This window comes from Lissotriton vulgaris, chromosome 3_1 (genome assembly GCF_964263255.1).
Source record: "Lissotriton vulgaris chromosome 3_1, aLisVul1.2, whole genome shotgun sequence".
Lineage (NCBI taxonomy): Eukaryota > Metazoa > Chordata > Amphibia > Caudata > Salamandridae > Lissotriton > Lissotriton vulgaris.
The window spans coordinates 954021875-954044335 of NC_141689.1; the positions used below are offsets into that span (position 1 = coordinate 954021875).

Consider the following 22461-nt stretch of genomic DNA (forward strand, 5'->3'; position numbering starts at 1 on the left):
AAACGGGGCAGGAAGAGGTAATTCCTCCTTATCTCCTCTATTTAGCCAAGGCAGGGTTGAAATACTCATCGAGTACACTTGGCTGCCATTATGGCCTAAAGAAGGTCTCCCAACCAACCTACCTTTTTTTCAACTTCAGGTGGTCAAGGATTTCCTACAGGGTTTGAAAAAGGTGTATCCCCCTGTTCGGCCTCCTTCTCCTCCTTGGGAGTTGAATTTAGTCCTTTCCAGATTAATGGGCCCTCCCTTTGAGCCCATTCATAAAGCCACGCTACAGCATTTAACATGGAAGACTGCTTTTCTAGTGGCAATAACCTCAGCGCGCAGAGTAAGTGAGATACAAGCGCTTTTACAAAGGTTGTGTCTGATTTTCATGTTAACCAGACGATTTCTCTCCCTTCGTTCTTTCCCAATCCTGCTTCTCCAGCTGAAAGATCACTCCACTCCTTAGACCTTAAGAGGGTCGGTGCTCAAATTCTTTTTGGAGGGAATGAAGGCCATAAGGAAATCAGAGCAATTGTTTTTAAACTATGGTGCCCTTAGGACAGGGTTTCAAGCGTCCAAACGATCCATTTCAAGATGGATAGTGTCCTGTATTAGATTGGCATAAAAAATTGGTTAACAAACCCCTTTTGTTGTCTCCTAAAGCACATTCCACTAGGGGGAAAGCAGCTACAGTAGCTTTCTTGCATGATGTTCCTATGGCGAAGCCTACTTGAGGAATCTGTTCCAATGATAAGATATCTTGGTTTTTCACGTTTTTTATCTGAATTTCATTGATAGTTCCTTTCCTTTTTGCCCGCAGGTGAGGGGATGAGGCTTGCTATTCTATTCATGTGCTTATGACTATTGATGAGGATCCCCTGGAAGAGAAAGATTAGTTACTTACCTGTAATCCTAGTTCTCTTCCAGGGGTATCCTCATCAAAGTCATAAGCAACCCACCCGCCTCCCCGCACCAAGGAACTTTTTTAGATGTCAACTCTTTGTGCCCACGGTCCGGCAAGTAGCGTCTCTAGACTTCTCTAGTCTCCACAAAGAACAACTGACCTAACTGTCACCCCTGAGGCATGATGGGAAGCTAGTGGTCATGGCTGCCTTAAAGGCACAGTGCCAGTTTATTTCTATGTTGCTATGGGTTCGCTTTTCAGCTTTTCTATAATATGTTTCTACAATTCCACAATGCAGCCTGGAAGCTGTCAATGCTTTCAGTCCTTTTGCAGGATTACACTAAGTGCTAAGCATTAAAACAGTGTTTCAAACATATTTTGCTGTTTGTTTTTCCCCTGTTTTAATGTATTGTTTGTGATGTGTGTTTATATATATATATATATGTATATGTGTATATGTGTATATATATATTTATATATGTGTGTATATATATATATATATATATATATATATATATATATATATATATATATATATATATATATATATATATATATATATACATATACATATACCTATCTGTTTTCCACATATATGATGAGGGAATATTCATTTCCTTATGACTTTGATGAGTATACCCCTCGAAGAGAACTGGGATTACAGGTAAGTAACTAATCCATATTGACCTATTGTAAATTGCAACATGTCCCATGATGGACAATGAGAGTGCACACCAAAACAGAAGTGAAGTTCTTAACACAGTTGAAGTGTCAGTAAAGGTATAGTGACCGGAGATCAGGTCACTCTCTGAATGATATATTCAGATCCCTAGATATTTTATGGTTTCGACTTGACCAGAGTATTAGCATCCTGAGTTGTGATTTGGTCAGTGGAGTAAGGGGGGTAGAGGAGTAACTTCATCCAGTTAACCTTGAGGCCAGAGGGCCTGCTAAAACCCTCCAAGAAAAAAAAGCTGTTCGGCCTGCTGAAGAATTGAGGGATGTCTCATTCTGACCCTTTGTATCAATTAATCATCCCTTGGGCACCCTTCAGAGTCCCTTGAGATGCTGATTATTTGCTTTCTTTAGACATCATTTTGTCTACTCCCAGGAATCATTCAGTTTATAGGACTGCACTGATGAAGCGCATTCATTTGCAATTGAGCCAGACCTTAATAGCACATCCGCAGTCTGCGTTGACTTTGGGGCATTTGTCATGAGGCAATAATTTGCAATTCCTCTCTTGGGAGCAATAGGTCTCACCCGCTGAACAGATTTTTATTCTTTAGAGAATCCTCACAGAGGAAAATGACTTGTATATCCCTCTCCAAAATATTCCAGGGTAATGGTATCCCCAACAACCAGAAGTGACATGTACCGCTTGGCTACTCAACCTTGACCCAACGTGCCCTCTGAGTATCTGTCTCATTTCTTTCCAGCCCTGGCTGAGAAGACAGAATGCTATGAAAGTGAAGGAACCTCCTCAAGTGTCCTGCAGATGCTGGGCTGCAGTGGTGGTTGGACTACTTTGTTGCATTAATTAATCACTTAGGATGGCATTACATGAGCCTCCCTGCCTAAGGAGTTGCAGTATTTTATCACTGAGTGTGTGCTACATAGCATATTGCAGTAATGGACCTAGGACAACACCAGGTAGTGCCAATGGTGAATGTTTAGCCAGGGACACAGAGTAGGTGGTTGCTGGAAGAAAAGCACGCAATGTAACTAGTAATGTTAAAAATCACAGTACTAAAGCCCTCACAACAACAAATAACAACGTATCTTGACTCTTATTCATTGATTGACAAGGCTTATGACCACTGTTTTAGCCTTGAAAAAGTCACTGTTTGGCGAAACACATGTCTGTTTTTTTCTTGGTTCTAATGCAAACATCGTTCAACAAATATTTGGCTCTTCTAATTGTGAAAACATAGAATGAAGAATGAAACTGCTCAATGTGATTTGTTGGGAGTGCTTTGGTAATGTGCTTTTTTCATATTTGCACGGAGGTATTTACCAATGTGTATTATGCAGCCAGGGTAGTGAGGTGCATCTGTACAGTATAGCACCATCTTGAAATATTTCGGAGTCCTATCTACAAAGTGTGGCACATGATAAAATAGGTGCGATCATCAAAACCCTTACTACCCTTTCAGCTGGTAATGTTGCGGGAGTGAATGATGCAGGTGAGCATGAGGCTCAAGCCTGGAGTTTCTGAACCACGAGTGGTGGCCCCTCATGAATTGGTTGGGGCAAATTAATCGGTTTTCTGTGTTCAGTCCTTGGATTCATATTCCCCTCTTTGCCTACCTTGGAAGCGGCCTGCCAAGGCTGCAATGTTGATTTGCTCAAGGCTTTTGCCTCATCAAACTTTCACAGGAATTCTAGGATGGCAGTTAAGTGTTAAAGCAAGGACAACTTTATCAAACTTTGTTCTGACGCACACCGGAAAGAACATAAATTGACGGAAACTAATTTCATAGATGACTCTTATCTATTTAGGAGAGCTGCACACAACTTCCGACTGAAAGTCAGCCTGGATCGAAAAAGCCATCCGAAAAGAAAAAAAAACAGGAGCCTATGAATTTAATTTTGAAATTAGAACAAACCATTGAAAGAAGACCGTTTCAGTGGCATCCACAACAGAGCTAGGCTGGGCAGATCAGATGTACCCTAAGGGACTACATAGATTTTTCAGAAAATATGCCATAGGCAATATTGTGAAATTGATTGCTTGACTGGAGACACTCGAAATTGTGAGGAGGGCAGCTTATCTTAGAGTGCTGGAGGTCTCCTGGTTAAAAGTGGATGGGTCAGTGCAGACTGTAGTGGTGTCCATCCTGCTGCATTTCCTGGCAGATGTGAAAGGCAAGATGTTCTGCCGTTTGCATACTACCAACAATGCATTATGAGGAAACTATTAGGAAGGGAGAGCCAATGATGGTGAGCTTGAATTGTGCTGAAATCCAGGAACTCATGCTACAAATGGCAATATGAAAGAAGTTTCACAAGTATGAGGGTGTCACCTTCCGGTCTTTCCTGACGTTTGTACATGAGATAGGAGGAAGGGTATTGTAAAAAGTGAAGTACACTGACTGGAAGGCTGTTACCTAATTCTGCAAGAATGCCATTGGCCACTTCATTGTGGACTATTTAGTAGCTCCTAGCATAATAGCTCACCAGGGTGCTAATAGACTGAGTGCCTAAAGATGTAATGCTGTATTCTAGTCTGAGGGCAGAGATGAGAAATTACATTAGTTTGGCCCAATAAGCTTCTTAACAATCTTGTTTCAAACAATGAACTATTCCTTTGACAGCTTTCTGTGCTCTCTGTGTGACCATAATATTGGGTGCAAAGTAATTACTGTAGCAGCAGAAACAGTACATAGATGCTTATGTTCACTGCAATAAAATGTTCCTCTGTCAGGTGAAACCCTCTTCAACTCTTTGCATGCGCCGGATGGCCCCCAGGCTTCCAACGCCACAGTGGGCGTAGTGTTGGGCGGCCGGGAGCCGTCAGAGCTGCACATGGTGGAATTTTGCCTCACTGTGGCAAAATTCCAGTCGCGTCCAAGGGGTTAGGAAGACTTTTCAGTTCAAGTGAAGCTCATTGTGTGTAACACGGTCTTGCTGACTTGATAGGATTGTGTCCACAGAAGAAACTAACTCTGAGGCTATTGTTGCTCTAGCTGCAGGTGAACCCACCTCAAGGAAGATTGAGGGAGATTGGGATGGACATATTTCAGGAAATTGACCCTTTTTGACTGGTCACCCCCAGTTTTTGCCTGTTTTTTTATGTGATGCTGACTGGAATTACACTGGGTTCCTGCTAACCAGGTCCCTAGTGCCAGATCTCTTTCCCAAAACTGTACAATTCTTTCCCCAAATGGTAATAACATTTAGCACTCCCTGAAAGTTCCTAGTAAAGGGTACCCCTGGTTCCTAGGTCAAGGAGTCTAAAGAGGGTCTTTGAGTCCCGCGGCATAAATTGTGCCACCCCACGGGACCCCTTCCCAAACACAGACAGACTGCCACTGCAGACTGCGGGTCTTGGTGCAGATGAAAGTGAAAACCTGACTTGGCACACATCCCTGTGTGCCATGCCCACGGACACTGCATGAAGTATCGGTAAGTCACCCTTCCAGCAGGCTCTCCAGCCCAGAGGTAGGGTGCACTACACTGCATGTGTGGACATATCTGCATGAGCAGATATGCCCCTGTGCTGGCCTTTTCCATTGCTGCCAGTACAAGTGATCAGGGAAGCCATTTCAAGTACATGTGCTCGACATTGGTCAAAGTGAATTCCCCAGCTACATGATGGCTTGGCTGAAACCAGTTTGGTATGAAAGATCTTGTAATAATAAGCCCACACTGATTCCAGTGTTAGATTTACTAATGCATGCCCTCTGAGAGCACCTCAGCGGTGCCTCCTGAAAACCTACCATTGACAGGAGGTCAGGAACAAAACCTGCTTAGGCAGAGGTTGTTTACACCCTCTAACACACAGGATGACCTGCAAATTAGCATTCAAGGCAGGAAGCTTCAAAGAGCTCACTGTCTTTGGTGTGTGCATCTGCCTTCCCTCCCAAGAGAGGATGTTGCCCCCGCCCCCCTTTTGATCAGGGCCCATTTTGCGAGAAGTTAGTGGTCAGATAGGCCTGTTCACCTGCAGGCTATTTCCACCCCTAAGGTGGGCTATCTGAAGTGAAGAAGACATTTCAGAGTCTGCCATCTTGGTGATGCCAAACGTAGGAATTCCAGATCAAGGATATGCCCACTTCCCTTAGAAAGTGGTGAAGTGGTGATATAGGGTACGTAGTGACCCCATGGGTAAGTAGCTCCAACTACGCAGACTCCAGTCAGGGCACTAGGAAATCGGATCCTGCCAACCAAAAGCACTGAAGGGCTGCAAATAGCAAGAACTGAAGAAGCAACTGACTTTGCGCCAACCCTGTTGGCCTTTTCGCCTATTATTGACAATTGTACCGAAGTCTTCTCACCCTGCAAGCTGCTGACCTTCCAAACCCTAGGAGGATTGCCAGCACTTCTTCAAAGACTCAGCAACACCTGTTGAGCAACAGAGCTGTTCCCCTGCATCCTGCATGTACTAGGGGCAAAGCTGTGAAGGCTCTAGAACCCCATGACCTGACAACTGAAGCACCACTGCACCGAAATGCCTAGCCCAAGCTAAAGTGGAACATTACAGCATCTGAAAACTGTGGACTTTTGAAAACTTAAAGTATTTCAATCTCGAAAAATACTTACCATATTACATTGATTCTGGTGCCAACATGTTTATAAAGATGCGTGTTATTTTCATAAATTGGAGTGGATCTTTTTGAGTCGTGTGCAACATTTGACTGTATGTGTATTTTGCAGATGTCTAACACTCTTCTCTGATCAGACTAAGACTGCTCGACCACACGAAGATAAGCTCGGCGCCGAAACCTTCGACGCCGAAAATAGGCTCACGCCGGATTTACCGCCGAAGAGACCGGCCGACCCATTGGACGCAGATCTGGCTGCCGAGAGGATGAAAGACTACATAATCCCGACGAAGCCCAAGCCACAGGTGCATGAGGTGGTCGAGGAGGAAGAGGATGAAGTCGAGGAACAGTCGGAGAATGTCGAAACATTCGACGAACCGGACGAAGACGAGGCCTTTGACTACTATGAGGAGGACGACGACCGCAGGACACTCCTGGGTTCGGCGACCTCGGAAAATCAGGAGATCGACTGGCAAGATGTCGACACAGAGAGTCCTGAAGAAAGCGTCGACATGTATCCTTCAAGGTGCTGCCAGATGACATTGGGGTGTACAACACAGTCATCAGGAATGCAGCGGCTGTCTCCAAGGTGAAACTCGACGAAGAGCAGCAGAAGGGTGACTTCCTCCTCGAGACATTGCCCCCCACACAGACCAAGACCCAGTACCTGCCAATGCTGGAAAGTGTCATGGCACAAGGGAAAGAAGCCTTCAAGGAGCCGGCTACATGCAAGGCAGTCACCCCAAGGACTGAAAAGAAGTATAAACATTCATTCAAGGACCCAGCCTATATCCAGGGCACGGTCTCAGCTGACTCAATCTTTGCTGCCACAGCAAGGAAGAGGGTTAATGTGCCTACTACCTCTGGGCCACCTCCAGACAAGGAGAGCAAGAGGATGGACTTGATAGGGGGAAGAATTGAAAGGAATGCTGCGATGCACTGGCGAATGGCCAATTCTAACACACTACTTAATAGGCATCAGTACCAAATCATGGAGGAACTGGGCAAGTTGATAAAGAATATGCCTCAGGAATTCAGAGACAGAGCTGAAAACCTAGTCGAAGAGGGGAAGAATGTGGCAAACTCTTGCAACAAGACAGCTCTGGACGGAGCTGACACCTCCAGTAGGCTCATGATGATGGGCATCACAGAAAGAAGACAAGCCTGGCTCAGGGTGTCAGGCTTCAAGCCAGAAGAACAACACAGCATCCTGAACACCCCGCTCAACGGACAGACCTTGTTCGGGGCCCCAGTAGACGAAAAGCTCAGCCAACTAAAGAAAGACAATGAGACAGCAAGGTCCATGGGGGCATTGCAGTTCAGAGGGTCGAAAAGGGGGAACCCTATCACGAAGGCCCAACGGCAGAGGTGGTAACCAGCCAGGAACATCGCACTGGGCGTTCCAACAATCCCACCAGGTGGAGAACCAAACACAGCAAGGCCAACAAAAGCAGTCCTGGTAATACCAGCAGAGGGGCCAGTCCTTTCGCGGGAGAGGCAATGGACGTGGCCAGAATAGAATAGGAGGGGAGGTCAGCAACCCCCCGCCAAGTGACTTGGTCAGGCAACGTGTCCCCACCCAAATAAGAACTCCCAGGGTGAGGCACAAGGACAACACGCAGGGGTCAAGCGCAGTGCAGAAAGAAATGGCATGGTGGAACATGGAGAACCTGACAAGGGGAAAGCTTTTAACGCCGCCAACGCCAACGGTGACCATCACCACAGATGCATCCCAGAAGGGATGGGGAGCTCACATGGAGAAACTCAAAGTGAGGGGTCTGTGGACACCAGCAGATGCGGTAAAACACATCAATTTCCTGGAGTTGAAGACAGTTTTCCTTGCTATAAAAGCCTTCCAGACAAAACTGTACAACCAGAGGGTGTTGATCCAGAAGGACAACACGACAGCAATGTTCTGCATCAACAAGCAGGGTGGAACACAATCAGCCACGCTTTCAAAGCTGGCGCAGGAGATATGGACTTGGGCCATCCCTCTCAACATAGACCTGCTAGCCATTCATCTGCCAGGGAAGGACAACGTAGAAGCAGATTGGCTCAGCAGGCAGACATCGGCAACCCACGAATTGGAGCTCAATGCACAGGAGACGAAAAGGCTGTTCGACAGGTGGGGGACACCGTCGGTGGACCTATTTGCAACACACCAAAATGCTAAATGCCAAAGCTTCGCATCCAGGCAGGAGGGGTCCCTGGGGAATGCCCTATGGATAGACTGGTCGAGGACATTTGCCTACGCTTTTCCCCCGATACCGCTGATGCACAAAGTCCTCAGCAAGTGCAGAGCGAGCAACATGACACTGATACTGGTCGCACCACAGTGGGCCAGGCAGACATGGTATTTCGCAGATCATGGAGATGGCACAGAGCGCACCCCACAGATTCGGAAGGAGAAAGGACCTGCTCACCATGCAAAATGGTCAGGTGCTACACCCAGAGCCAGAGAGCCTGAGCCTGGTAGCGTGGCTTCTGAGGACATAGAATTTGCGCATCTGAAACTACCAGAGAGCACCCTGAGGGTACTTCGGGAGGCACGGAGGGCCAGCACTCGAAAGTGCTATGTATCAAAATGGAAGAGATTCACTCTATGGTGCAGGAGAGAGAAGCTGCACAATAAGATGCAAAGGGACTCAACGGTGCTTAGATACCTCACGCACCTACGAGACAAGAAACTAAGCTCATCCTACTTGAGAGTTCACTTAGCAGCAATAGTCGCTTACACAAGAGGGAAGACGTGTAAGAGTTTCTTCACCTCACAAGTGGTTAAAAGATTCCTGGAAGGAGCTAAGAGGATTGCGCCTCCAAAGAGGGTGCCACCACCTGCATGGAACCTAAACCTGGTCCTAACAGAACTGATGAAACATCCTTTCGAACAAATTCACAAAGCATCCCTAGAGAGGCTAACAATGAAAACAGCTTTCCTGGTAGCAATCACCTCGCTGCGCAGGGTAACCGAACTTCAGGCGTTAACGTTACAGGAACCCTACATCCAAATTCACAATGATAGGGTGGTAATGAGAACAGACCCACACTTCATGCCGAAGGTGGTGTCAGGGTGCCACATGAATCAAACTATACAAATACCAAGTTTCTTTTAGAAACCGACAACAAGCGCTGAACAAGCTCTTCACACCCTAGACGCCAGAAGGGCTGTCATGCACTACATTGAAAGGATAAAGGAACACAGGAAAACAAAGCAATTCTTTGTTTCCTTCGCAAAGAGCTTCATGGGAAAGCCAGCAACTAAAGGAACAATTGCGAGATGCATCGCACAGACGATACAATTCTGCCACAAACAGGCAGGGGAAGAACTGGCAGGAGGAACACAGGCCCACTCTACCACGAAAAAAGGAGCTACAGTAGCTTTCCTGGCCAACACATCCATTCAGGACATATGCCTGGCGGCAACATGGGCTTCAGCGCACATGTTCACAAAGCACTACTGCATGGATATACAGATGAACAAGGAAGCACAAGTCTGACAAAAGGTGCTTCAACAGATATTCAATAACCAACGCTCATCTTCCACCCAGCCGCCACAAAAATGAGAAACCGCTACAAAGTCTATGCACAGCATAGTGAATCCAGAAAGATTCACGCTGCAAACGAATAGTTTCTTACCTGTCGGTGTGGTTTTGCAGCTTGAAGATCTTTCTGGATTCACTAGCGAACCCACCCACCTCCGCCAGAAAGATGAGGCTGGAGAGGAAGGGGGTTGAAAACATGGACAATTACTTGAACAAACAAACCTTGAAGGTTAAAGCGGTGAATGACTTACTAGAACATTGCCATTACTTCGGTAACAGAACAAGCACGAGAAAAAGGAATCCGAAGGCCAAGAGTGGGTGCTTCCACAGGAAGCGCGCCGACGTCACTGGAAATACACTAAAAGGTGGGTAGTCTCCCACCTGGGCTACAAAAAAACAAAAACAAAGAAAAGACTACGATTCCGGACCCAACCACAAGCCCGCGGAATAATGCACAGCATAGTGAATCCAGAAAGATCTTCAAGCTGCAAAACTAAACCGACAGGTAAGAAACTATTCGTTATAGATTCCTTACCTTAGAATTACCCCCAGGTGTCACACTGGAGCCGAAACATTTTTTGTCGGCTGTAGCCCTGCTCGTCAAAAGGTGGCGTTGGTCGGTTCGGCGTGGTGGCCGGGATGACATCACAGTAGCTACTTAAACACTGCCCTCGCGTGCTCATGTCAGTTCTTTAGTTTTCCGTGCAAGCCAGCGCAGATCCGGAGAGAGCGGTACCTCCAGTAATTTTTTTACTGACTTTTTGGCGACTTTTGTCAACACCGTTTTTGAGTCTGCGACTCCTGGTACACGTCAGGGATGCCCAGCTTCAACGCCTGTAGTTCCTGTAGCCGACTTATGTCGTTGACTGATCCGCACCTCGTGTGCCTGTTCTGCCTGGAGAGCGACCATGACCCCAAGTCGTGCTCCGATTGCCGGACCATGAATCCAAAGCCTTTGCGGGAGTGGTCCCGAAATCGTCTTGTGACAGGGCGAGCCCCCTGTGTGAGATGGAGGGTCAGACTCCGGACTGGTGGTCTGCCCCCAGGATTTCACTTACCTCCGTTCCCTCCCCACAGCAGCCTGGTCGTGAATTATCCGAGGAGTGGGAGACTGGAGATCCAGACTACTGGTGGCCAAAAGTGGAAGGAATGGAACCCTGTCCCTTTAACGAGAAAGATCCAGCAGATTTAACCCCGCCCCTTTGGAGCATCACGCCAATGTCAAAAGGGGGTCGGAACCAGGAAGCGACGGACGGTGTTTCCCTGGATGCGAGGAGAGAAGAGAGCGAAGGAGTGTACCGATATCGTGAGGAGAACTAGGCCATCGTGAAGACCGGAGCCGAGACGGAGAAGCCAGGAGGCCAACGTCTTAACGCATCGCCCCGCCACGTTCCCACAGGAGGAGCGTTGCTCCAACAGATACGGGGGCAGAGAGGCTGGCTGGATGGGACACCGAGTCCAACCTACTGAGTAGACTGTAGATTTGTACAGCCCCTTGTAAAGCTCTCAGCCCCTATATCCCTGTACTGCACGAGCACTGCACCCACGGTCCTTACTTGTACATATTCACTTTGGCACAGGTTTCCCTCACTCCCGGCCCTACTGTCTGAAGGTCCCAAAACCCGTTCCTAATACGTCCTTTGTCTCTTTCCTTCCATGCGGCGACTCCTGACCCTGTGGGACGAGCTGACCAGAACCCCGAGGCAAGCTGGATCCCCCTCGCACGACGGTGTGTGATTCAGCAGCGTTTGCCAGAGAAAGAATTACCAGCAGGAGGAGAAAGACTTATACCCAAATAAAATCTTCACTTAAAAGCCTATATAAGCTCTCTGGCTCTGCTTCATTAGACCGTGCTTCCCGAGTCAGTCCTCCATTAGAACTGTCCGACCAGTCTCACCTCACCCTGGGACACGTCTCAAGGCCCTGCAGTCGGCTCCGTGCCGCTTGAGGTGCCGGTCACGTTGGAGGTTGATGGACCGGTCGCAGAGCCACCATCATTCATCTTCCAAGTCTTCGCACTCCGGTTTCGGTAAGTCAAAGCACAAGAAGAAGACGAAAGCATCGTTGCTCTTCGACTTCTCCCCGTCCGTCTGCTGACGCAGCATGGAATGTGGGTGGTGCCCCTCCCGCGGAGCCTGAAGGGTCAACTCCGGGTTTCCCTCCCTTTCCGGAACCTGGAGCGACCCCTGTCCAGCTTCATCAATTTTTCGAAGCAATGCACGCCATCTTTTCACAGCCCGAACTGCCGTCGTGCCTTAGGGCCCGTGGACTCAGCTGGGGACCCTGGGCCTACGACACTGACTGTTCTGGCCTCAGCACCGCTGGGTCCTCTTGGATCCAGGCCTGGATCTGGATTTGCGCCGGTCGACCTAGTTACACCTCCCTCGGCGCCGCTTCCACCGGCATCACATCCGCAGCTGACGCTGGTTGTGTCTCCAGCCGGCATCGATCCCAGCCTCCACCTCAAGGTAGACACAGAGCTGGACCGGCATTGACAGGTACTTTTGTACTCCTGTTCTTCTACCCTGGTTCTTTCAGACCATATTGGCAGCCAGAGGAGGGTGATGAGGACTGGGAGGGGTCTGGAGACCCTCTAACTGATCAGTTGGGCTATGAACTGGACTGGAGAGAGGAACTGTGAGAATACAGTGGTCTGGATACATCACCAGACCTTGGCATGTTGTCTCCTCCTACCGTGGCTAGGGAGGAGGGAGCGACATACGCCGTGGTGTTGTGTAGGGCAGCCAAGCCTCTCAACCTCGAGCTACCTACGGTGGCAGTCAGGACTAACCTCCTGACAGAGGTGCTTCAACTGGCATAAGCTCCTCAGAGCCCCTGCTGCCGTTTAATGGAGCCCCCATCGACATCCTTTTGGACACCTGGTCCAGGCCCAACACTGGTGCTCCTGTGGATGTGATGATTGCCCAACACCACCACCACCCGGCGACCCCACTTTTCTCTCTCAACACCCCACCCATGAGAGCTTGGTGGTCCAAGCATTCCCTAACACACCACCTGATAGGGAATCCAAAAAGCTTGACCATCTTGTGAAGAAGACGTTTTCTTCCTCCAGCATGGGACTGCAGTCGGTAAACACTGTATGTCTGCTGGGCCATTACACCCACTCCATGTGGGATGCGTTGGCGCAAGTGCTGCCCCAGTACCCGGAGGAGGACCCGGGCCGTACTCATCCAAGAAGTTGCCGAAGGGAGAGATGCAGCGAAGTTTGTCATCCGCTGGTGGCTGGATACCGCCAACTCACTAGGCAGGACTATTTCCACGTCGGTAACCCTTCGACGCTACGCCTGGTTGTGGTTGGCTGGTTTTTCAGGGGATGTCCAATCCACTCTTATGGACATGCCCTTTGAAGTTTGTCGCCGATTTGGCAACAAGGCAAACAATGCGCTGGAGCACTTTAACCCCTTCAACGCTGATGACGAGCTGGGCTCGTCATGGCGTAGCCTCCTCGCACGCTGATGACGAGCCCAGCTCGTCACGTAAAGTGCGATTTAGAAAAACTCAGCGCAGGAGCGGAATTCCGCTAGCGCGCATGGAGTTAAGGACTCTCGAGCTACGGCCAATTCCTTGGGCCTCTCCACCTCCCTCCCTGCGCAATCTGCCTTTCGTGGCTACGGAAGGGGTGCCCCGCCACGTTCCGTCCAGAGCCAAAGGCCAGCGCAAGCTGTTCAGCCCCTGCGCACCCAGGGACTTGGAAACCACCGCCGTGGTTCTGGGGGCCAGCAGGCAGGCCAGTCCACCATAGCCCCCTCTGCAGCAACCTCGAAACCCTCCTAGTCCGACCTTTCAGGGCCACCAAACGCCAGTAGGCCCCCTCTGGCGCACCATCACGTCGGACAGGTGAGTTTTGAAAATAGACCAAAGGGGCTACTCCCTCCCCTTTGAGACTACCTCTCCCTCCATGCCACCTCCGTGCCATTGCATGTCGGAGGAACATCTGGCCCCTCTCCAACAGGTGTTTCGGCATTCTTGGCGAAGGAGCCATTGAGCGCATTCCTGTCCCAGAAGTCGGTTGTGGTGGCTATTCCCTCTACTTTCTGGTGCCCAAGAAGGAGAAAGGCCTGCGTCCTATCTTGGATCTCAGGAACGTCAACCCCTTCCTCTGGAAGGAGAAGTTCAAAATGTTGACACTCGCTCAGGTCTTGTCTGCCCTAGACACTGGATGGTAGCGTTGGACTTGCAGGATGCTTATTTTTACATGCCCTTCCTGCCGGTCCACCGGTGTTACCAGCGGTTCACGGAAGGCCACAAGCACTTTCAGTTTACTGTGCTCCCCTTTGGTCTTACAGGTGCCCCTCGGGTGTTCACCATAGTGATGGCAGTGGTCGCAGCTTATCTGCGCAGATCAGTGGTTCCAGTCTTCCCCTATCGCGATGACTGACTGTTGAAGGCGGGCTCGCCCCAGGCTGTTGTTTCCCACCTCCAGACTACGGCCGACCTCCTGCATTTGCTGGGGTTCTCCATCAACGTGCCAAAGTCACACTTGACTCTCTCTCAGAAGCTCCTCTTCATCAGAGCAGTTCTGGACACAACACAGTTTTGGGTCAATCCCCCCGAACAGCGAGTACGAATATTCAGACTATGATTCCGATCTTTCAGTCTCTATCCCAGGTTTCGGTCAGGCTGAACCTCCGGCTACTGGGCCTGATGGTCTCCTGCATCCTGCTGGTAGACCATGCCAGTTTGCAAATGCAGGCTCTGCAGTGGGACCTGAAGTTCCCGTGGGCACAACATCAGGAGAACCTGTCCAATTGCGTCCAGATCTCAGAGGGCACTTCACACCAATTGCGGTAGTGGCTAACGAACCAGGATTGGGTCGACGGCAGATCCCTCTCCCTTCCCCCACCAGACCACACAGTGCAATGCAAATGCATCACTTCTGGGAAGAGGCGGGCACATGGGGGAGGTGGAGATCAGAGGCCTCTAGTCTGTGGCTGAGTCCGGGCTCCACATCAACCTTCTAGAGCTTCTGGTGATTCGTCTTGTACTCAAAGCATTCCTTCCCTCTGTCCGGGGAAGAGTAGTGCAGGCGTTCACGGACAACACCACCGCCATGTGGTACTGCAACAACCAATGTGGGGTGGGGCCGTGTACCCTATGTCAGGAGGTCCTCTGCCTCTGGACATGACTGGAACATCAGGGCATATCCCTGGTGGTTCAACACCTGGCAGGTTCCCTGAACACCAGAGCGGACAAACTCAGCCACAGGTGCATGATGGATCACGAATGGTATCTTCACTTGGAAGTGGTGCAAAGTCTCTTTCGGCAGTGGGGAAAGCCTTGGTTAGATCTATTCGCCAACAAAGAGAACACGCAATGTCAGTAATTCTGCGCATTGGATTTTCCAAGGCGGCACTCGCAAGGTGACTCTTTTCGTCGCGAGTGAAGTTGCGGTCTTCTATTCGCCTTTTCGCCTATATCACTTCTGCTCAGAGTGCTGAAGATCGGGTGTGACCAAGCCCAAGCCATTTTTGTGACTCCGGATTGGGCACGAAGAGTCTGGTATCCCGAGATGCTACACATGGCCATCGATCCTCCAATCAGACTGCCTCTTCTGGAGGATTTAATGTCTCAGCAGCAGGGGACAGTCCTCCACCCGAACCTGTGCATCCTCCACCTCCTTGCGTGGGGATTGAGCGGCAGCAGTTGATGTCGGTTGACCTGCTTCTCAAAATCTGTGATATCTTAGCAGCCAGGCGTCCCTCCACTAGAACGGTATACACCTGCAAATGGAACAAATTTGTGGCATGGTGCACAGGGAAGGCTATGGATCTCCTTTCCGCCCCTCTTTCTGAGGTTCTCTTGTTCCTCCTTACTTTGGCTCAGCAGGGCTATGCTCTGGGCACTCTAAAGCATAGCTACCTCTCAGTCATTTCAGGCTTCCTGTTCAGCCTTCTCTTTTGAAGTCCCCAGTTGTAAATCGCTTCCTTAAGGGCATTACTCATTTTTTTCCTCCTTTTCCCTTCTTAATGACCCAGTGGGACTTGAACTTGGTTCTTATATATCGAATGTGCGCTCCCTTTCAGCCACTACATAATTGTCCTCTCAGGCTTTTGACTTTAAAAAACTGCTTTTCTAGTGGCCATCACCTCTGCGTGCAGGGTGAGTGAGCTCCAAGCACTCTTCTAAACCTCCTTTTCTGACTGCTCATCTGGACATGGTTGTCCTTCAAACTCGCCCATCCTTCCTTCCCAAAGTGGTTACTCCTTTCCATATTGGACAGACCGTCACTCTGCCTATCTTCTTTCCGCATCCTTCCAAAGACGAAGAGAGGCTCCACCGCCTGGATCCTTTTACTTGGATCGCACAAAACAATTCCGGGTGGATTAACAGCTCTTTGTTGGCTACATTGGCGCCAAAATGGGTCGGGTCATGCATAAACAGACCATTTCTAGATGGGTCGTTGTGTGCATCAAAGCTTGCCAATCCTTAGCAAAGAAGGAGCCACTAGTGGGGTTGCTCACCCATTCAACCAGGGCGACAGCTGCTACCACTGCTTTGGGACGTGGAGTCCCCCTTAATGACATCTGTCAGGCTGCAACGTGGGCATTGCTGTACATGTTCACAAGACACTACTGCCTGGACAGCCAAGTCCAGAAAGACGGCTTCTTTGGTCGTTCTGTTCTCCAGGACTTTCTGAGATGAACTTGGTTCGCAGACCCTCCTCCGGGGTTGGTATTGCTGGGGTATCTATTCTAAGGTAAGAAATCCATAACTGATGTTCATCAGAAAGAGACTAAGTTACTTACCTTCATAGCAATATATCTGGAAGAGAGATGTATTAGTTATGGATTCCTTACCACGCTACCCATCCTCACCGTTCTGCGAACTGACTTGTAGAGTAACTGACTCCCTTTCAGGGCCCTTGTTGATGCACCAGTGGTCAGTGTCTTGCATGGCTCTGCGCATCTGCTGTGGAATGTCGTGTAAAGAACTGACGTCAGAGCGCAGGGGTGGCGTTTAAGTAGATACCACAACATCATTCCAGTGATCACGATGCCCATTCCAGTGATCACGATGCCAACGGCGAACACGGAGTCGACCGACGCCACCTACTGACGCGCCGGGTTACTGATAAAGAAAAATTCTCTGGATCCAGTCTGACACCTGGGGGTAATTCTAAGGTAAGGAATCCATAACTAATATATGTCTCTTACAGATATATCGTTACCCAGGATAAGTAACTTGTTCGTCAGGTCCACAGGGACGGGCATTTTACTGGTTCGGTCCTGCATGACTTTCTAGTCTAGTAATTTTGCTTGGGTATTTATTCAAAGATAAGGCATGAGGTAGAAGTTTCTATCAGATGAACAAGCTACTTACTTTCGGTAACACATTATCTGCCAAAAAGACACTATCTAGCTGCAGGTTCCTTACAGATGCACCCATGCCTCTCTGAGGACTCATTTATAGGGCTAGGGTTGCTCCCTTTACAGGGCTCTAGTTTGGTCGCACACTAGTCAGTTCGCTTCTGGCATGGGAACAGTAAAAATTAACTGACATCCGAATGCCTGGGTGGAACCTATATAGGTGACCACAACATCGTATTCGGCGCGGATGACCCCATGCGGAGCCGACCTTAGCCACCCGGCGGCACTGGGGTACTTTGCTCAAAAAAGTTTCCGGATCCAGTCTGATGACTTGGAAATTCAAAGGTAAGGAATCCACAGCTAGATATTGTTTCTACCAGATAATGTGTTACCGAAGGAAAGTAACCTGTTTGTTAGGTTGAGTAGAATCAAGTTAATAGTGCTGCAGGTCTAGTTACATTTTTGTTTTTTCGAGGCCCGAAAGACACCGCCCTTCTCCGTTTATTCCCTCCTCACTTCCTCCACTACTACGACCTCTGCCTCCCCCACCACAATCTCCTCCTACCCTTTATCTCCTCCAAATAAATTTCAGGCATCATGACACTTATTTTCAGGGATGGGGGTGTCTGTCTTTACATGATTGTGAATTCTCTCCTCCCTCTCATTAGGAGCGATCCATGGGAGAGCTATGATATTGACCATCCTTGTGATCCAGATTCAGAGCTTATGACTATTTAGGATTTCCCTTCTGATGATGCCACCCATATCATGGAACAGTGCAGCTGTCTCCCTTAAGGTAGATATGCCCATCTTACCTGTAGAGGAGGATTTCCTCTTCCTTCCCAGTTATTGCTTAAAACTCCTCCTAACCCCACTTTACATTGTGCCCAGTGCAGACATCCTAACTCCAGAGCACCTCCACCTTCTTCACAAAGAGGCTTAGGTGTTCCTCAAAGGGACCATAAATCTAGTGGCTCTGCACCACCAAGGTACAGGGGTCTACTCCTGATACTTCCCCATTCCCAAGAACAGCTGTTCACTATGGCCAATGCCAGATCCCCGGTTCTTCAATATGTGCATTGTATTGAAACACTTTCATATGACAGCCCCACAGGATGTTATTCCATTATTGCATCTAGGCGACTTAATGACAGCCTTGGTTCTGAAGAATTCTTATTTCCACATTCACATCTAGCTCACTAGCAATACCTTTGATTCGTAGTAAGTGGACACTACTACCCATTTAAGGTGCTACATTTCGTAGTTGTCACAGCCCCACAAGTGTTCATAAAACGCCTAGCAGTTGGTGCCGCCTTCTTCAAATAGAAAAGCATGCATGTCTTTCCTTACCTTGATTATTTGCTGATCAAGAGTGTAAGCCAACAGCAGTGCCTAGCACACACTCAGGCAACTATATCTTTGTTTCAAATATTAAGGTTTACCTTAAACTTCACCATATCACATATTCAGCCTTTTCTTTGTCAATTCTCAATGCCATCACTGGCAAGGCATATCCCACCCAACAAAGAATGGTGGCTTTCCAGCAGCTTCTGCCTCGTTTTGAGCCAAATCGTCATCGTTGTCAGAACAGTGATGTGCCTTTTAGGAATGATGGCCTCTTGTATCATCCATCACCATAGTTCCCCATGCTAGATTACACATGCATCCATTGCAGGGGTGCCTCTCAGCACATTTGTCACAAGCGGACAGGGCATCAACAGGATCTAGTGTTGGTAAGGACAAGCACTTGTAATTCTCTGCATTGTAGAAAAGCAATAATCTGTTACAGGGCACTATTCCACATGATCATGATGACAGATGCATCCCTCGTCTGCTGGTAGGGAACATCTACACAGTATGTCAGTTCAGGGTATCTTGTCACCCCAGGAGCAGGACAAGATCAGACAACAAGACCCAAGTCAACTCATTCTAGAAATTTGGAACCTAAGGTCTTAGAGTTTGGATCTCTAAATCTCCCATAGGAGTGTAGGCACATCCTAAAAGAAGCTTGTAGACCTACAACTAGAGCTTGCTATGCAGCAAAGTGGACAAAAAGTATCTAAATGTTTGGACCCCTTTAAACCAACTGTTAAAGACATTGTTTATTATTTGCTTCACCTCCCGAGGTCGCTGTTAGCTTCTGCATGCTTACACCATGGGGCTTTTTCTGCATATATGCAAAATCGAGAAAATTGTTCCATGATGTAAATTGCAGATATTGAAGCCTTTATGTGAGGCCTTAAGACAGTTTCCCCATCTGCCCCACTCTGAATCTTTAAAACAGTACTTACAAGACTCATAGGTCTTCCATTCAAACCACTGCATTCCTTTCCTTTGTAATTCCTCTCCTAGAAAGTAGCTATCCTCATATCTATTACCTTGCCAAGACATAGATGCAGTACGGCCTTTCACCTTGCAACAACCTTTTATCCATGTTCATGCAGATAGGGCTGTTCTTGGAATTGATCCCAAATTTCTGCACAAGGGGGTCTCTGCTGCTGTCTCAACCAATCACTTGAGCTGCCAGGCTTTTCCCCTTACTCAGATTCAGTAGCAGAAATATCCCTTCATACCCTAGATGCTTCAAAAGGCTCTAGTGTACTACATCGATGGAGCTAAATCTTTTCATAAAACTCAATAGCTCTTTGTTGCCTTTGCTAGACCTCATAAAGGTCAGCCAATATCAAAAGCCGGCACAGTTAGATAGATCATATCATCTACATATAGCCAAACTTGGTACTTAAAGCATAACTTTGTGGATATTCTCATCTGTCAGCAGGCCAAAGTTGTCCAAACAGTACTAAGAACTGCTTCAGAAATCTGTGCCACATACTGATTAACCACAACTTTGGGGAGTACTGCTTTACACTCGGAGCAGACCTGTGCATCTACAGCCATGCATGCTACAAACGGAACATGCTACTTACCCTGTAAGCATCGGTTCCTTTCCTCTAGTGCTGTAGTTTCACATGCACCCACCCTCCTCCTTGGAGTCAGCGTCTTGTTTTGGAACCCTGTAACATTAGCATTTGTAATTCATATATTATATGGTATGGTCACCATATTCTAACTGATCACCACTTTATACTTATACTCACCTGCTATGCAAAAATACAATCAAACAATAGAGTTGCCCCCCATACTCATTGCCAACTGAGAGGGAGTTGCAGACCACCTCGTGATTCAAAAATACTTTTTTGAACAAAAACAACTTTTGACGTCCACGCCCCACACTATATAGCAGGATTATGCAGAGCATTTGACTCTGCAGCACTATAGGCTACTAATAGATGCGTACGGGGTAAGTAACGTTTTCTTCATACACATTGCTTGTTGCCCATATAATGATAGGGAATCTGACTTTAAATCCAGGTACAGACACTGGTTTTTAGTCTTGTACTCCTAGCCTCATAGGGAAGCTGCTCTTTTTTCTGGCCTTTTGAGAAATGAGTCTCCTCTGTAGTGTTTAAACTTTGAGCTCATTTTACAGCTATATAACTATTTAGAGTTAAACACAGAAGCCCTTCAATGTGGTAGGAAAGCACCTTGTCTTATATAAAACACCAAAAAGCTAGGCTGACAATAGATTTCTCATCTGCAATGAACTTTTGGGGTTCAATTGCTTTTTAATTACAGATGCACTATGTAGACTACAGTCTTATTCCACTTTCCAGTTGACTTCATCCACAAATTTTGTCAATTATATTTTTTATAGATGCAGAGTCCAGATACATTATCTGCTATGTCGAATCCTCGCGCAATGCAAGCTTTGCTACAGATTCAGCAAGGTCTGCAGACATTAGCAACAGAAGCACCAACGCTTATACCAGGGTAAGAATCTTTAAATGAAACCATCATAATTACTGCCCCTTGTTTCATATTGCTGAAATAAAGATTTGTCCAACTTTATATTGGTGGGCTTTAATAAGAAAAAGTGTTGACAGTGTATTGTAAGGAATATAACTACAATTCAAATGACAAGGCCATGGATCAGTTTTAGGGACTGTAAAGTTGGTTTTGATACTGAGTTACTTAAATTTTTTGATTTTCAATCAGTTTTTGTTTGCAAAAATTCTTAGGATATGTTTTGTGCTTCCTTAGCTGGGTAACCCACTGTGTGGACTGCTCTTCAATGTCTATGGTCAGTTCAGCTTTCATGCAGTATCCTTTTCACATGTTTGAACCTTAAGCTGACTGGCAGTTTTCCTTCGTATAAGGAGGTCCCATGCAGGTGAGGAATGGTCCCTAGTAGTTTTGCTATTACTTCATATCATTCTTTGAGAACAATGGCAGCTCTATGTCACTTTTTCTAGGAGAGATGCAAATAGTGCAAAATCATAAAGTTGCCAGTCAACTTAGAAATCAGTAATCAAAAGAAAATTGTTAAGAATCTATGAAAGGGTGCTGTTTATTTTTGGCTCTTTCTTCATTTGTTGCTAACAACCTTTTTGTCTTTACAGTGTAGCACCAGGTTTGGGCGGCATGGCAGGCACTGGTGTTCCTCAAGGGACTGCTGCACCCACCCCTGTACCTACTGAAAGTACCACTCCATCAACATGCGTAACAGAGCCTGGGCACCAGCAGTTCGTTCAGCAGATGCTGCAAGCACTTACTGGAGCTAACCCTCAGGTATGGTTTTAAGCTAAGAAAAGAGCAATCATACAATAATAAACATTATGTTTGTATTTTGTATGAATGTATACATACACTTAGCATCTTCCTGACATCTAGTTAAGGGTTTGGACGTTTGCAAGTTGTTTTTCTTAGAAATATCTCGAGTCACGATATATCACTGACTAATCCTCTAGGTGTATATAGAGCATGGCACTGACTCCATTTTATATTGTTTTTTCATGTCCATCTGGTTTGTTCGTTCACCAAATGGGATCCGAGGTTGTTGTGGTTCTTGATGTTTTGTCGGCCCCTTCTGTGGTTTTCGATCCTACCGCATTGGGCTCCTTAGGGCTCGGTCACTACCTGTGTTCCAACACAGTCTTCAACACCCTAGAGAACACAGTTGTCACCAAAATCTTCTGGGACCCAGACCGTTCCTGACCCGCCATCGCCTGAGAATGCTGCACTTGTGATAGAACACACACCATTCCAGAATTGCCCTTGCTGCCACATCAAATATCTGTGGGCGGACCACCATGAAGTGTGTAATATATGCAGTGCTTAATCTGAGCCAGTGCTTTTTAGTGCTTGGCGCCTGCACTTAATTGTCAACACCAGCACTTCTGACAGTCTGCCACAAGGTGGCACTGTCTGAAATTACCACAACAAAAGTCAATAATTAATTCAATAGGGGCCTGGAATAGTCCAAATGTTCACACTTGTAGGAGTGTGATGGTTATTAGTTGTGTTGTTACTATTGTTGGCAGCTTGGCGGGCACAGTGTGTGGGGAAAGCTGCAGGGGCCTCCTGACAAGAGACCA

At 47.5% G+C, this 22461-nt stretch overlaps 1 protein-coding gene across 1 annotated transcript in view; it reads left to right on the top strand.

The window, feature by feature from the left end:
- The window catches only part of UBQLN1 (ubiquilin 1), a 564657-nt gene that overhangs the window by 465842 nt on the left and 76354 nt on the right, over window positions 1-22461 (top strand). Inside the window, exons 9-10 of the mRNA XM_086961317.1 lie at window positions 20742-20857; window positions 21487-21655. Coding sequence (XP_086817443.1) covers window positions 20742-20857; window positions 21487-21655 — 285 coding nt within the window. The remainder of the gene's footprint in view (window positions 1-20741; window positions 20858-21486; window positions 21656-22461) is intronic.